The sequence below is a fragment of the Phoenix dactylifera genome, chromosome 15 (genome assembly GCF_009389715.1).
Source record: "Phoenix dactylifera cultivar Barhee BC4 chromosome 15, palm_55x_up_171113_PBpolish2nd_filt_p, whole genome shotgun sequence".
Taxonomy (NCBI): domain Eukaryota; kingdom Viridiplantae; phylum Streptophyta; class Magnoliopsida; order Arecales; family Arecaceae; genus Phoenix; species Phoenix dactylifera.
The window spans coordinates 2,462,377-2,479,826 of record NC_052406.1 but is presented as its reverse complement, the minus strand read 5'-3'; the positions used below and the strand labels follow the sequence as shown (position 1 = coordinate 2,479,826).

The 17,450-nt window shown below is 38.9% G+C and overlaps 1 protein-coding gene across 1 annotated transcript; it reads left to right on the top strand.

Annotated features, from left to right (window-relative positions):
• Positions 1-9,077: 9,077 nt before the first annotated feature.
• Positions 9,078-12,473, top strand: LOC103708262 (ninja-family protein 5). Its single transcript, XM_017843092.3, has 2 exons — positions 9,078-10,194; positions 11,841-12,473. The coding sequence occupies exons 1-2, from the start codon at positions 9,513-9,515 to the stop codon at positions 12,275-12,277; spliced, it is 1,119 nt and encodes a 372-aa protein (XP_017698581.2). The 5' UTR covers positions 9,078-9,512; the 3' UTR covers positions 12,278-12,473.
• The last annotated feature ends 4,977 nt before the right edge of the window (positions 12,474-17,450 follow it).

The window sequence follows — 17,450 nt, the reverse complement described above, 5'->3', positions numbered from 1 at the left end:
GTTGTGATATTCTTTCCCCAGTTCTTTTGAATAATTTGCTTGGGTTATTAATGAAGCAAGAGGCTTGCCTAGGTGAGTAATTTCTAGTTGAAGGATCTGAATAATTTCAAGATATCCTATGGCACGGAATGTATGTATGCTGCTCTGACTACATTCATCTAAGTTGATTCCTTATACTGTCTTTATAGGCATTGGATTTCGTGTATAAGCACTTTACACTGGTTAAAGACATGCTGTCACTCTAAATTCAATTTTTCTTTGGTGAAATAAGATTTTCTGTTCATGAATCTTACTGTAATGGTGATTTTAACCCGTTCTATTTCTTCAGTCAACTATCAGTATCGTGGAAATGTTAATAGCCACTAGCTGGACATGGTAGTTGAGAAAGACGATTTGGTGTTGGAATACTGCTCTTTTTGCATGGTTAGTTTTCGTCATTTTACCTTTAATTGTTGCAGCTTGCTGACACTTTTTGACAAAGCATTCTGAGTATCCAAACTCTTTTCTTTTCCTTGTGCCTGTACTTGAACGAATTTTGGGTTAAGTTTTGGTTCACTTCAGAAATATATCTTCTCTCGTTTTTTTTACGTGGCAAGAAGCATATTTTTTAGGTTCAAGTCCTCATTTCTAGTCTCCATTTTGAGTGTATGTGAAGTTTAGGGATTCATTTGTCACTTATTTTTGGAATATTTGATTGTGTCATAATATTGTGAATTTGGCTTGATCTTGCGTTATTGTTTGTCTTCTGACTGTAAGCAAATAAAAAATTCCACTATAATTCCCCAGCTTGCGTTTTGTGAATGAAGCGGGGGACCAGAGGCTATGGGAGTCACTGGAGAGGAAAGAGAACCAACAGGTTTGCATGTTTTTTTTTTCTTTGTTCAATCGGCAGGTTTATACTTTGTGCAAGCTCTCCTAAAACTAAAGGATTCGAGCAAGTTCTTTAGGTCAAAGTTTATTGAAATAGAAGAAAATGCTGAGGCGTAGCCAGAGTTTGAGCAATATTTGACATTTATACTGCAAATTGGGTCCGTTTCACCTATTTATTTCCCTTCTCAACCTGTCCTGGTAATCTTTTCCATAATTTAAAAATTGGTCGGGTTAGCTGAAGACATGTCCATAAGGCACCATTTGATCTTATTCTACCAATCAGTCCATTCTTATCTCAATTTAGTCAAGTTTTCAATAACTCTTCAAATATGCTGAATCTGTGGTTCTGTACTTTTAGTTTATAATTAGCCTACTTTTACTTGGTTTTACAGAAACTACGGAATAATAATGTTTCAAGGATAATTTTTTTTATGGGAGTTGTATTCTGGTGTACATTCTCGGGAGATATTTTCGGCCTTCTGTAGCAATTGCTAGATTTTCTTTTTGGATTGTTCAGATGATCTTTACATCATAAAATCACATTAATTACTCGGAAATCCATAAGCTATGACTTGGTTTAGAATAAAATGAAGCTTTCAAGAATTTTGAAGACTTGAGACAAGCATAATATGGGTTTGACATTGCACTTGCGATCTTAACTTGTAATTTTGAAATTTGTCTAGTATGTGGAAGAGATACTTAAATCCGCCCAAGATTAAGTTATTTATTACATCAGCAAAATTATATGTTAAAAGTATTGACATAAAAGAGCGCCGATCTTTAAGGCATTCCAGATAGTCTAAACAATATATGACTTTGGTAAAGATATTAGAGTTTATGAGTCAAACATTGAGGGAGATATTGGTGTCATAAAATATTAAGGATATGCAAGAGTATTATGCTATATTTAGGACTGCCTGCTTCTTATCAGATGAACAACTTTATGAAATAAAACGCATGTTGAAAAAAGTGTTAGATGTGCATGCCACAGTGTTTTATATCTTTTCAAATACTAGCATATTGGCACATGTAAATAAATACTTAGAAACAAAAGCTTTTGAGATTTATCCATGGTTAATTGAGCTAGCGTGATAAAATTCTGAATAAGAAAAGATTGATTAAACTTAGTCTAAGAGAGGTAGTTAAGCAAGTAGACAATTTTGTAAGATTTGCACTAAATAAGTTATTTGACTTCTTTTAATGAAGATATTATTTAAAAATTAACAAAAATTTAAGTAGAAGAATTGATATATCTATGCATTGTACGTGTTTTTTTTTTTTTTTTCCCGAGCGAGTGAGAATGGGAGGGAGATCCCCAGGTCCGGTTTTTTTTTTTTTTTGAGATGTACCATCCAATCTAGGACTTGTAGTTGCAAAGCAAAGAGATGTGACCTAGAGAGCAAGCCAGAAATTTTATCCTATCAATTTAGAGTTGCCTTTGTGGTTTTGTGTCCTTTGTGGTTTTGTGTCACTTTACGATACTTGAAAGGCCTAGAGCTCCAAGCAAAAGATTGTGTCAAATTTTACGTTCTTTCCTTCATGAGCACCATGGAAAAAATATTAGACACTCCAACCGCGTGCTTGACCGACCTCACTATTCTCAAACATAAACTGAGGCGAACGACTTTGGCTTAGTGATTGACTTCGACTTTGACCAATGAGTCACCAGCTGCAAAGAACAATTAGCACGCGTCGATAACAACCGACAACCCCAATAACCAATAGCCCCAACAATCGACAGCTGTGTAGTCCATGATCATGGTAACCCCACATCCCACGTCAGACCTGCACTGCATTCTGCCTACACGGACTGACTGCCACACCGCGGCTGTACCATTAGCCTTGGCGTTATTGCACGTCACGCCAGCTTAGGTAACGACAAGGTTGGCTCCCCTATATAAGAAAAACAACTGGGGAGACACGTACAATGTAGCTACTTGATATTTACCAAATCATGAGTCAATTGCAAATTATTATGATTAGAACAGGTCCTGATATAGTTGGTCGAATGTAGAATGCGGAAAAAAGCTTTATTGCCAACTTACTATCTACTAAAAATGTTTTCAAAAGTCTTTCTATAACTTAAAACAAAATTTGATAATTAATTATACAAATTATAAAAAATAAGTTTTCTCATCGTACTCTAAACAAACCCTGTTTGTTAGGAAGGCAAATTGCAAATTCTGAACTGAATCCTAAATCACCAAAATATATGCCTATGAGACACATTTTTCTAACATTCTTCTAAATAGATATGGTCATTCTGCAGGATGGTCAACATATCACATGAAGTGATCTGATCATTAAAATTAAAATATCCAGTTTGCTATAGTTCAAATATTTGCATCTGTTTGCTGAAACATGCATTTAATGCATTCCTATTCATTTTTCAGCTTAGAAACCGTAGAATGCCTATGCGGGGTTGCTTACAAGGTGATATGAACAAGAGCTTGCCTCTCAAAATGGTCCCTTAATTAAATTCATACAGAGCACATCCATTAAGAGGTAAATTAAAGAACAAAAATCCTGCTATATGTACCCGTGAAGATTATCTGGAGTCTTCTTTTTTTTTTTTTTGCCATCTATCCCATCACAGCTATTTTAAAATGGAAACTGAAGAGCCAAAATGGTTCAAAACTCCTGGAGACCGTCCATCTAGTGACTTTAAAAATCAATATATATATATATATATATATATATATATATATATGAAGCATCTATCCTGTCCATTTCTCATTTTTCTTGTCAACTGTTCGTCCATGAGACCTTCATCCTCCTCTCGAGCCTCTAAGTATGTATTACATGGCTATGAATTATATACTGAAAAATACTATATTTTAGAAATTTTGTATCGATTTATTTGGAGATGTATATTAGGTTAGTGGATGACTAATTTATTAAGTATGTATTACCTAGCTTTATACTATTTATTGGTGAACATCATGTTTTGAAAACTATTGATTGATTTATCTAGAGATGTATATTAGATTATTATTGGGTATATATCAAAAGAGCTTGTAGTATGTATTAGAAAATTGATGAGTATGTATCATCTGGTCATGTACTAAATGTATTGGTGAAAATGAAGTTCTAGAAACTATATATCGATTCATCTGAAAGTATGTATTGGAACGCTATGTAACTAATCTGTGAATCACTTGGTTATGTACCGTGTACAGATGAACATCATGTTTTAAAAAGTATGTACCTATTTAATTGGATGTGTGTATTAAGTTGTTGCTAGGTTTGCATCGAAATTGAGAGGAATTCGAAGAAAGAGAAAAGACTCAGGGAGGAGGAGAAAAACCTTATGGATGAATGAAGAGAAAAGGATGGCTTGAAGAGGATGAAGAGATATGGGTAGAATGGACGCTTCATGTTTTTTTTTTTTTTTTTCCTGCTTTGGAAGATGGTTGCGATGGGATACATGGCAAACACAATTGTTGAGTAGTGACCTTTATCTTTTATATTTTCCAACTTGATGAAGACGAATCCTTGAGCATCAGGAGTCCCATCGAGCCATGAAGTCACTGTTGTAATCCATCTCTTTTCCCCATGGATGAAGATCTCTCTGGTTTGCAATATGGACTCCGTATTCCCTCTGTCTGCTGATCTTTGACGTTGGATTTCCTTTTTACTTCTTAAACTTAATCTTGTGTGTGACCTTAAGCAGGTAAATCATTAAGTCCTCAAGCAGTCATTTTCCTACACCAAGTGGGTAGAGGGAAAGAAAACCAGCGTCCTTTTCGCTGGCTCCAACGTAGGACAGCTACTGCAGGTACAGCAAGCCCAGGAAATGGAACCATTTGGAGTAGATTAGCATGGCCAGGATGATACACAAGTTGAGAAACAAGCCAAAGTTCGATGGCTTTGCATCAATTTTAGTTTATTATCATATAAGAGAAAACGATATATCAAAGCGAAAGATGATCGATGATGACTCTCATATTTTACTTCCAAGAAATAAAACATAGTTATGAGAAAATTACTATGAGAACAAGATTTATAGATAGGATTGGCTTTCTGTTCAGGTCATGATGCCAGGTGATCAGAGGCGCAAACTGTGGATCTCGCATGTGTAGGAGTGGTAAATGCTAGCTTGTAAATTTAGATGGAAATAGCGAACGAATTTGCGAGGCTTTGGCCTTGATATTTCCGTATTACTTATCGTCGGAAAAAAGATATTTCTGTATTACTTTGTGATAGATACTATGAGAATTTGGAGCATTATTTGTCTAGGAGTACTTAATGCTAAATGACAAATTTTGATAAAATTATCAACCTTCTTTGCAATGCTTGGTCTAGACATTTTATATCATGATTATTCCATTTAGTTATATCTATTTCTTTGAAAATATTATCAAAGGCATGATGTTTTCTTACTTTATATTTTATTTTGGGATTTTTTTAATATCATATTCAATATCTTATCAAAATTATATATAATGCCTTGTTATTCACTTTCCATCATCCCAAATTAACATCATACCTAGCTAGTTATGCCAACCAATATCAATAAATAATTTTTTAATTCATGGGTACTCTCAACTTAGGTGGATGAATACTCCTTTTTTTTTTTTTGTAGTGTGGAGATTCATGTTGACATATATCTAGTTTCATATGGACCGTGCATAGGGTAGATCTTGTGTACGTATACAGAATCAAAAAAATCCAAATAACACCTTATGTCTAGTCTTTTTGGATGAGATCTTAGATTGCTGCAAATTGTATTAAAACAAATCCAGTCTATAGCTTATATGGATTAGGAGACACCGCAGCACAGATCCTTAATTTTGCACTGACTATGAGTTGATCATAGTGTTTGCGAGATTAAATTTATGGTATTTGTTGCTAGATTTGAATGGATTTGAATCTTTAGTTTGACGAAAATGTCAGGACTTAAATAGAGAAAGTATGATTGTGTATTTTGTTTCGCATTAGCTATGCACTTGATAGATCTTGGATGCTTATTCAAATTAAAAAAAAATAAATAATATTTCTTGGCTATTTTTTTTTGATGAGACGATAGGTTGCTATATATACCATTTTCAAACTAGCAAAATCTCTTCGCCTTGTCATCTTCCTCTCATCGTTCTGTGTTAACCACCCCATTTTGGTCTTTGTAATCTTTTGGTCCTTCCATCCGCTTACATCTTAATCTAAAGATATTCTTGATAGTGACATTGATATATGGGAGAGGCATAAAAATCCTAGCATCGAATGATCTAACACGTTTGGTGGATTTCTACTGCGATATTATCCATAAAACTAGAAAAATTTTGCCCTTTCAAAACTTGAAAAATTATAGATGAATTCCTCATTTCCGGTCAATTATAAAGCCTTTTTTAATATATTTAATATTAGTAACTTAAATGTGTTTATATTAACTAATTTTTTGGACTCTTTTACAACTTTAATAATGTAGAAATTTCGTATTTCTAAGTAATACTATGGAACTTAATATTATTTACAAAATTTATACAATCAGAAAAGATATCACCAATACAAGCAGAAACTTTTTTAACATTGAAAACCATTCGGCGTGAGGGGAGGATCGGTGTTAGCATGCTAAAGTAAAAATGCTACAAGTTTAAAAACTAAAATTTAGATTAAAATATTCATTTAAATATGGACAATTAAAAGCAATTCATACTTCCAACGATATATTTATGTCTTTTTTCTTGCTAGTTGTTACATTTGTCCGACATCCATCCAATATTCAAAGGTCTAAGTGGTAAAAAGTATTAAAAAAATGGAACAATTAAAGAGAGTGGAAGGTGAGTCTTTATCATTCGCTTGCCAAAAAAGATTAGGCAAGCAAATATATTGTGGGGCAGATACTTTGTGCCGTTGATGGACCCTTTCAAAGCGCTCAAGGAAATTAATAGCTCCAACCTCCCCATTTGTGTTGCTCCCCTACCTTCCCTCTCCTTTAACATAAAGCTAAAGCAAATGTGCATGCGAGAACCATCACCAAAGCACACGAGCCATGTACACAAGTGCCAAATGATCGTCAGAATTAGATCTACTACGCAAATCATTACTGAAGCAAGTGGCATAATTAGCTGCAGATTTCTCCTTAAACTAATAATAATTAAATTGCCACTTGGTTGCTTGGTTGACAATGTAGAGAACCTGTTGCTTGATTAATTATTTCCTTTTTTACAAGTTTATTTGTCCTGGTTGATGATGATGATGCAATTTGTGTGATGAAGTTCTCAATGTGTGTGTGTGTGTGTGTGTTTATTTTTTTTTTGCATTCAATTTCCATGCAAACTCAGGTTAACAATCTTCTCCTCCAAAACGGTCTCTAAGCTTTATCTTGTCGTCTAATAGTTATGCCATCATTGGAGTCATTTTAAGATTAGCAAAAGTGCATGACTTTGGCACCTAAGGTAATTGAATAAAATAGAATGACAAATAGTACATTAGTTTGAGGGAATAAGTGGATTGGGTAAACATATTAACTTAGAAACCAAACCATGTCTAAAATTTAAATTCATGGGTTAGATAGTTTATTCAAGAGTAGATCTTAAGGGACTGAACCCCTACTATAATGAAAACCAAATGGACTTGATTGATCGGATGTAACAATAGAGGATCCTCTTAACATAAATCTTGACCCAATCCACGCGCCACAAAGGGATATGTTGGATTTGGATCCAATTCTTGGACCCCAATGAATCTAAATTAAGTTGGACCTGAACCCGACATGACCCATTAGTTGCCCTATGTGGATTCAAACGAGATGAGCAACATGGGTATGCAGGATGCCTTAAGACGAGTCATTTTCTAAGAAAATTGATACAAGTGGTGCAATTTGACGATTGCGATGGGTGTGATTTAAGTTACAGCTAGCTCGCTACTTATTAGACTCGTAGGTGGCATCATCAATCAACAATCACACACAAGATAAGGCGCCAATTATACAAGCATGGAAGATGCCACAGGGCATCCATCCCAGCTAGCATTTTTGGATGAACATACACCAACTTCATTGAAACTAGTCTACCAATTCAAGGGGGGACCATCTAAGAATATGAAGGTATATTCCAAAGATGGAATTGAGTCATCTCATCATCAGAGCCATCCAGTGGACATTATACGGCTGATGATGAGGTTACTTTCGGCCTACCCTCCTGACCAAAATACCCTTGGAGAAGATCCTATACTCCCACGCACCGGCGACACGTGGCGGTAGCTCCCCCGGATTCCGGTCACTTGACCGGCGCGCCGAGGCGGGACGTGCATTTTTTTCCGAAACGTGGCGCGACGACAAGGTCGCTTTCCGTCCTCCCACGTCAGCATCAATGACGTGGCCGGCAGGCTATCCGCAGAAGATCTCGTGGCGACATCGTGCGCGGGCGGCGACAAACGCTGGGTGACGTCAGGGGGCGTCCTTGTGGCCCGAGAGCTCGACACGTACGACTCCCGCGGGCAAGTTGGCCACTGGGATGAGCTGTTTTGGGGCCCGCGGGCCCGGAAAAACACGTGTCCAGAGAGCCCTGTCTGTACAGGTGGCGGAAGATGCGGCGTCCACGACTTCCTTAAAAGCCGGCTGGTGGGCCCCACTTCCTGTCAGAAATGTTGAAGTACTACGTGTCGGGTCATACGACCGCTCTCCCGCCATCTAAATCCCCGCCAATCGCCCCGGTTTGGGGTCCCGTCCTACTCGGCGACTCAAGGCGCGACTCGTCGAGCCTGGTCAAAACTCGGCGCCGGCACGTTTCGGATATAACCGTTAGAAGGGGAATGACAATTTTGTACGGTAGTAAGCGCCTCCGTCCACGTTTCATGATGGACTGAGAGGAGAAAATCCAACGGTGATCGTTCTACCGCATAGAAAGTATTATGGGTGGCATAAACGCAAGATTTGAATTAGCTCCGGGTGGGAGACAGCTAATCTTTTTTTAAAAAAAGAGTGCAAGACGTCGCCAGTTTGCGACGCCGATCGGATAAAAGAGCGACACGTGTGCGGTACACTGGGGCCTCCGGCGTCACGACACGTGCCCCGACAACAGCCGATAGCCGCTCGCGACCCTGAAGGGTGGCGCCGCTCGTTCGGCGACAACTCCGGCTACGGGATCCGCCACGTGTCCACTCTCGCGCCCTCCAGCATCGACACGTGGCGCACCGATAGAAATCGCAGGCCGCGGGGAGGGGTATTTCGGGAATCCCACAATTTCCCAGGGGCACTAGGAGAAGGGCTTCCCCCCTCCCTCCCTCCTCCTCCAACTCCATCTCTATTCCAATCTCCCTACGTTCTCTAAAATCTTTAATGGCTTCTCTCTTCGATTCCTCTTTTCGATATCGTTTTCTCGTTCTCTTCGATCGATAGGAGAACTCTTAGATCTCTTCTCTCTCTCTTTCTCTCCTTTTATCTCGTCTCATGTCTTCTACGCTCTGTTTCGCGATTTTTATTCATTTTTCTTCAACTTTCCCGTAAAATCTTGAATCAAAGCCGAATCTGGAGCTAAGAATTCTTATACTTTGGTAAAAAGATTGAACCTGTGGAAAAAAGGCAAAATTTTTGGTAGAAATCGTGTAGTTCTTTTTTGGGTGAAGAAATCGTGCAGGTCTTTCGCTTTTTTTCCCTCGTTTTTTTTTATATTTGAGAGTTCTTTAGTCCGTTGTTTTGTTCTATGGAGAAGGAGACGACAGAGGGGGAAATAGAGCGGATTTGTTCGCGGAATGAGAGCTATCCGAGAGATTTCCTGAAGCGATTCTCCGGCAATAGCTTAGCCGAAGAGCAGCCGGAGGCCACCGGAGGTGACTCCGACGAGATCGAACTCAGCCTCGGGCTCTCCCTCGGCGAGTGCTTCTGCGCCGACCCCAAGGGGAAGAAGCTGGTCCGCTCCTCCTCGATCACCTCCTTCTCGTCGTCACCGAGAGAGCCCGAATCCCCGGTGACCACCGCCATCACCAGAACGAGCTCTCTTCCAACTGAGACCGAGGAGGTGAGGAGGAAGAGAAAGGAACTCCAGAGCTTGAAGAGGATGGAGGCTAAAAGGAAGAGGTTGGAGAAGAGGAATTCTTTGAAACAGGGGAGGCGAGCGGACGAGGAAGAGGAGGGAGGGCGGAGCTTGGGAGCGCCGATGGTGGTGAAGGTGGGGAAGTTTGAGGGTGGGCTCAATGGGTGCCATGGATTTTCCGGTGGCGGTCACTTTGGAGGGGTGATGAATGGGGCCGCCGCTCCTCCAGGGATGCGTGGGTGGGCGCCCGGATCCGGCCGGATGGTTTCTCAGCCGATGTCGCAGGGATCGATTGGATCGCAGGGGAGCAGCTCTTCCGGCATGTCCGAGTACGAGAGCCCGCCGATGCAAGGTGTAAGATCTTGTCTTGCTTCAAATTTATGTTCGATTCTTGAGTTATTGCTGATTTGCTTAAGGAGAAATGGTTCTTTTTCTCTTGAATTTTGTTGATGGTGAATGATTGTGTTGCATTACTGTTAGTTAATTGGTCTTTGTTTCAGGTTGGCACAGTCGGAATCTGAGGTTGGTGGGTCTACTGTTTAATTAACTGGGGTTGGGGAGATAACCTTCATTGCTTTATTTCCCACAACATGGGGAATTATGTAGGAGGGTGGTTGGGTCCTGCCATAATAGTTAATGTGAAATGTTTTTTTTTTTTTTTTTGGGTGCTTTTTGTTAAAATGATTTTTGTTCTTCATTTGCAAAATGTATAGTTAAGATCTTTAGGAGGTTTTTACTGGTTACTACTTCCCTCTTCCACAATTCTTTTAAAGATTTCTCTTCTGTTAAATTGGATTTTCTTTACTATAGAATGCGCTAGTTATTAACCTTTCTTAGGAAATTATTTATTGATGGAGGGAGGTCGTTAATTCAGTTTGCTGATCTTTTTATTCTACTTTCTGGTTGCCCGTAGAGGTTTACATTTCTGTAACTCTTGTAGTGACTAGTTATTTTTTATTCTTATTTGGTCTGGTGTTACTTTGTGAATCACTTGAATTCACAAAAGATTGGAAGGGAAAATTTTCAAGTTAGTCAAATGATCTGATACTCAAGTAGGAATCACTGGGAGCTTCAAGTATTTGCCTGTTTTCTTGCAGAAACTGCGCATAATTTCATGGGAAGTTAAGGGTTTATATGTTTGACTTATGGCAGAATTCTTTGCTGTAACTGTAAGGCCTTAGTCTTCTTATCCATCTAATGGAGAGTATGCAGCAAGCTCTGGTGGATAATGATCCACCACACCTCCATGTTGCATTCGTGAACGACAACTTTCCGACAGATATCTGACTTTTGCAATGCCATTGGACGAGGATCCAATCAAGAATGAGATTGGTAGATTGAAACTTTCGGTCAACTCGGGCATATCGTGTCAATGCCCCCTGTCTAACTATACCTGCGACCTAACTTTGAATCCTATTATCCAAATGTGTTTGATGATTAGCAGAGTTTCTTTCCATTTCAAGTTCATATCAGTACTGAAGTACTAGCCACAAATGGCAAGAGTGTTGCATCTAGTGTTCATTTCTAGCCTACCATTTACCTAATAGAAACTACTTGATATAGGGAATATTCTTGGCAACATGGAATGATATGTTTAGAAGTATCTTCATAATGATGAGGATAGCTTCTTTTTTTTTTTCTTTTGAGAATACACAAGAATGAGGATGTTGAAGTGGCCTTATAAATACATATGGAGCATTTGTGCTGGAATCAGCAATTAAGCAAACCTCTTCAAAATGGATTCCTTTTTTGAATGGTGCTGTAACCCACCCCACTTGAGAGAGAGCAAATGTTGGACAATTTTATTGCAACATGTTACTGTCTTCATATCGGTCGATTGCTTGTGCACTTTTATGTTTTATGTTTTGCCAAATTTACCTGTGGAAAATTGAAGTGGGAAGAAATTCAAAAATGAGAAGACAAGGGGATTTATCCACATCTATGGTGCTTATATTTCAATTGCCAACAACTAATGCCAACATTGCATCTGTCTCCTAGGGTTCGACATCTCCGGGTTTAGCAGCTGCACTGAAGTCAGGAGTCCCTTAACCATCCAGTCATTGCCAGAAAATTCCAGTCATAAAATGGCAGCCACTCCTCCAACAACAATTGTTGGAAAAGCTGTCGGCTCCGTCGGAGGAGGGGAGGAGGATCCTACAAAGAAGATTGCAAGGAGGGCCAGTGGGATGAAAGAGATGGAGAGAAACATGATGGAAGAGATGCCTTGTGTGTCTACCAGGGGAGATGGTCCTAATGGGAGAAGAATTGAAGGCTTCCTCTACAAATACAAGAATGGAGAAGAGGTGAGAATAGTTTGTGTGTGCCATGGCAGCTTCCTCACCCCTGCTGAGTTTGTCAGGCACGCCGGAGGCGGCGACGTCGCCCACCCTCTTAGGCATATTGTTGTGAACCCCTCCCCAACTGCCTTCTTGTGATAATGGTCCCCTAATATGTCCACCCATAGAGAGTTATTTTTCTCTTTTTTCTGGGTTGCTTTCTCCCTTTTTTTTTGTTTTTTTCTTCTTTGGCAAGCAAGAGTTGAGGTTTCTCCTCATGGGTGAAGGATGCTTTTATTCAAGGGGAAAGAAAAAAGTAGAAATGAAGAGATTCTCACATCTGCTCTTTGAGTTATGGATTCTGTGTCTTCTCCCTTTTGCTGGTTCTTTTAATGGTTTAGAGAAAGGGTTAATCAACGATATGTACATGGAGAAGAGTATCCTTGGTTTAGGCTGGTTTGATCCATAGGTTTCTTTGTTGCTTTGGTAGTTAGTAATCTGGCTGGTTATGTGTTGCTTTGAGGACAGGTTATCGGTCTAAGAGTCAACCTGATAAATTTTATTTCAGGGTGAAATAAAGTCAATCATTAGAGTTTTCTTTTGTCCCATTTTCACTTTTTTTTTAATAAGTTATCTCATTAATTATGGGAATGTCAATTAACTAAGGATAATTTTAATGATGGTTATCAATGGTTTATTAATAATTGAAATGCACTTTGAGATAGTTCATAAGCCAGAGGGCCTGGTGGTCTATCACCTATGAGGTTGGTAAGGATCATTTGAGTGGCTTTAATGTCTCTAATAATTTGATGGCCCTCCAATTTGGACTCTTTTGGAATGGTTACTAGCATGGCAGGTGAGACGAGGCTCCTGATTAGACAATGTTCCTCCGGCCGCCATGTTGAATTGGATGACGAGGACTACTGAGCACCAATAGGTGTGGATTGCTCTGGTCTGAGCTTATTTGATTTTAAAATATGATTTGAGAAAAATGTTTAGGTTTCCACTAACCTGATTGCCCATAAAACAGTTACATTCATTGCCAGTCTTCTCCTTCTTTTAATAAAATGGACGGATAATATATGCTTGGTATGACTACATACAATAAAGTCAAAAAATAAAATATCGCTGGACAGCTGACAAGTTTGTCTAAAGCACTTCTCAGAGTGCTTCATTATAAGAAAAAGTAATTCAGTCTACAACACTATTCATTTCACAGTAAATATGTCTGGCCATCCAAGATGCACATCCTTGAGCACCCCCAGTTATCAAGCAAGAACAGATGAGCAGCATTGAACATTGTCCGATGCTGGTTCCAGCCGATCATCGTCACGGAATTTTCCTCGATCGTAATATAGCCAGCCCCCAAAATCTGCATCGCTTAGGTAATCTCTATCTAGATCACTCACAGCTCTGCTCTTGGAATGGAAATATCAAAGATCAATGACCCGCCCACTGCTATCAGATTACAAACCCAGATTGAAACTAATAAAGACCAGGGAAGGGAGCACATATTTATTTAGAACCTAGTGTTTATGTTGCAGTCTAGTCCAGTAGGTTTGGAGAAATGTTACTTCTATAATCCATAAAGTCAACTAGATGTTCCATTTCCAGTTATTTTGGTTCATTGTATAATTTTTAGCATCAATTGTGACATTGGCAAAATTCAGAATTGTGGTGGAGCCTTCAGATACAAAAGAATCTAGAATGAAGATCCTCTTTTCCTACTTCATGTTGGTCCAGTATCAGTTATTTCATATAGCAGTTTACTTGAAAAGTTTGAGCTTATTTTCTCTTTTTGTCTGCGGGCAAAAGAGCATTATTTACCAGTTCAGTTGCCAGCCATAGCAATACCCGTTTCAAGTTAGCAAGGGTGCTTTGTTCCCGCCTAATATCTGCAGAACAGAGAAGCACCAACAAATGCCATCAATGTGGTATCTCGATTCACTCTAACCATTCTTGTTTGTGCAACACTTCAAGAGATTACAACCAAAAATAGCTTATGAATCATACATTGTCTCGATACCGGTACCTGACTCCATACCTATGCTATACTATTACTGTATTAATATACGGTATAGAATCGGTTTAGCTTATAAAATATCGGTATACCTCCGTCCCATATATCAATACTAAACCGATATGATACACCTCATACCGTCGTGATATAGTACAGCATACCATGATCGGAACCTTCAGCTTCTGCATTCTCTGGTTTGGTAAACCCTCTCCAAAAGTTAATCAGCAAAAGGTTTTTTCTTTTGGATATCTTTTGCCTGAACGTTGCACAGATATTAAGGGAGCCCTGATTCCTGTTCAAAGAGAGCCTTCAATAGAAACCACACTTTTGATCCACATGCCCTGTCCTAATTATTCCAACACAGCTTATTTGGCATTCATCCAGACTACAACTAGTGTGGATCCTACAGTGAGGGAATCTCTGCATAGCTTGGCTTGAAAATTTATAACTTTGAGCAAAACAACTGCTCACATGATTTCAAGCAAGAATTTCCGAACAAATAGCAATGCATTTGTGTTTTCACAACATGCGTTCCTCCTAACTTTTCTGAAACCGGATTATGATGACCAGTCAAGAGCTCTGAATGCTTAGAACCAGAATCACCATGCTTCGTTCCAGTTTTAGTTAACAGCAAAGAAGATGCTTCAAAGCCATCAATAAACTCATGTTCCTCAATTGTACTGGCACTTACATAATTGAACTGTTTATACATATAATAGAGGCGTTATGCAGCCATCTTCACCATTAACGAGTCTCGAGTGTCTAACACCGAGAGAACACGAGATGATAAAAGCATGGTGTTGTGAAGAATGATATCAATATGCCTGACAGGATGAACAAACCCCTGTGAAAGGTGCTCAGCACCTTTGCAAGTGTTCAGAAGAACCTCAGAGAATCAGCTGCAGACCATATTCATTTCATCATAACAAAGCAGAGAGGAGTCTTTAAATGGCTCTCTATCTTGATCAATCAGGCCCTTAAGCATCAATTCAGAAGACCAGCTGCTTCTCATTGCCAATCAGAGTCTCCAATGCTTTATTCAATAGGCAGGCTGCTCTACTACATCCTAGAGATCAATTGAACGTCCTCTCTTGCAGAACATAATTGCTGATTGGCGATGAATCAATATCTCCAGTATTATTCACAGGCTTAATGGTACCAGCTGGAACAAATAATAGTGATATTTGCTGAATTTACCAAGTCCAGGCAGACCAAACTTTTTTGGATGCATCCCATGTCGCTGTTTGGTGGTGATACAAGCTGCCATGAACCATCTTGCATCTTGCCTGCACATGCTTATGATAAGAGCTTGGGAATATTGATTTACAAATATAGCAGCATCATTTTTCTGGAACGGCGCAACTCAAAGTATCAAATCTGGAGGTTTTGAAAATAGAGAAATTGAGAATCTTAGTATCTGGAAAAGGATCAAGAAATTAGGTGCTGAAATAATGTGGATGAATCCTGTCCATTCATAGGATATACAAAGTTGTGGAATTCATGGAATTCAATATCATCTCATGGACAAAATGTTAATACTCCAGAGGAAGAAATGGCAATCAGAACTACTGCACCGTGTTGTCAAGGAATTAGTTGTCTATATGGACAATCATGGTAGAAATCCCAAAGGGATGGTTACCATCTGTACAAGTGGAACATAAGACTTTATCTTCTCCATTTGATGTCAAAACCTCCATAAAATCGAAGTCAATTCTGTTTAAAAAACTTTCTGAAATTTAGCAGATAAGTTCAAATTGTAAAGCTTTATTTTGGAGCTATAAAACAGCTTCTAAATGCTAAAATCACTTACACCATGCAGGGGTACTTCTCTCTCTAGTTTTCATGTCATTTCCAAACTTTATTGTTTAAGTGATGAAGATGCTTGTATGTCAAACAATAGAAGAATGAGCTTGGTAGAGGGAGGGCTTTGGCGCAACGGTAAGATTGCTTTATCATGACCTACGTGTCGTGTATTCGAAACACGGAAACAGCCTCTTCACATAGGAGGGTTCAGGCTGCGTAAATCCAACACGCCCTAGACACTGCAGTGGTGGGAGCCTCGTGCATTAGATGCAGAAAGGAGATGCATATAGATTATGGAAATGAATAAACAGTGCATAATACATCATGCTGTGCTCATTTTTCAGCATGTAAGCTGCAAAATATGTGTATAGACTAGAACAGAAGACTCAAATCCACCAATTCAACCCAAGAGGTCTTAAAGTTTGTGTGGATTGCCAACAGCCCATCTGGACTGTTCCATAATCCAAGAGATTCGTATCCAATAACCAACCTTCTATGTTCATGCAATAAACACATATAATTATTTTCAGGCCACAAGTTATTCATTTCAAGCTCAGCCATCTTTTCAACATAGTTGTTAAACTGCCCAGGCATTTCCAGGTGATGGATTGCCAAGGAGGTTGACTAGGCAATTGCCCTGATGACAGACAGTACAGTCATTCAATTATTTTTCATTACTACAAGTAAGCATTCTATCGCATAACATATACTAGGCTGATAAGTTGGCATATAAGTTCTCTTAAAGATTGCTAAACTCCTCGGTTGTCAATCTTGCTGGATGCTAAAGCTTGGCTTTAGGGTTTTAAATACGTCAACTTTTGTGCTCACTTGTTTATAACACAATCTTAGTTGTCAGATGTATCTCACTTCCCTATAGCACAAATACGTCATTTTTAAAAATAATTTACAAGAAAATATTTATACTACATAGGCAAGCATATGCATGTATGTATTATACACATAGTATGTATTTATATGTTTGTATACACAGGTTTCCATAATCATGAAATTAAATGTATACACAAATATTCACGCATGTATATGTCTAATATGTGCATACATAACTATGCGTAGATACACAATCAGTGCATACATACAGATAAAGGTAATTCTTGTATGTACTTATATAGATGGTCCAAGTGATGCTCATCTAGGCATTTTGAGGCCTGTCTACATTCCAGGCAATAATTCAGGCAACCAGGTGAACTGCTCGTAAGAATGATGACTCCTCAACCTTATGTTCGAACTTACCCATTGCTAGCTCATCTCTGGCCATCTTGCAAGTTTCACTTCCATAAATTTGCATGGTATTCTAGAAACCACAAACTTGAATCAGGATAGACATCAATAGCCAGTCTGTGCTGGGCTAGTGCCAGCATTGGGCATAGAGTCAGTGCAAGTATCAAGTAACCGCTCAGTATTTCAAGGTATCAACATATACCGAGCCACGTCAATTCAGCAGAATTCAATATGGCTTGGTTTTGCTAAAAAACGAGACTAAAAGGCGGT

What these genes read in the sequence shown, in the direction of transcription:
- LOC103708262 (XM_017843092.3), top strand. Translation starts at nt 9,513, where the DNA reads ATGGAGAAGGAGACGACAGAGGGGGAAATAGAGCGGATTTGTTCGCGG. An exon ending in CGAGAGCCCGCCGATGCAAG is followed by an intron (nt 10,195 to 11,840) that starts GTGTAAGATCTT and finishes TCTGTCTCCTAG; the next exon opens with GGTTCGACATCTCCGGGTTT.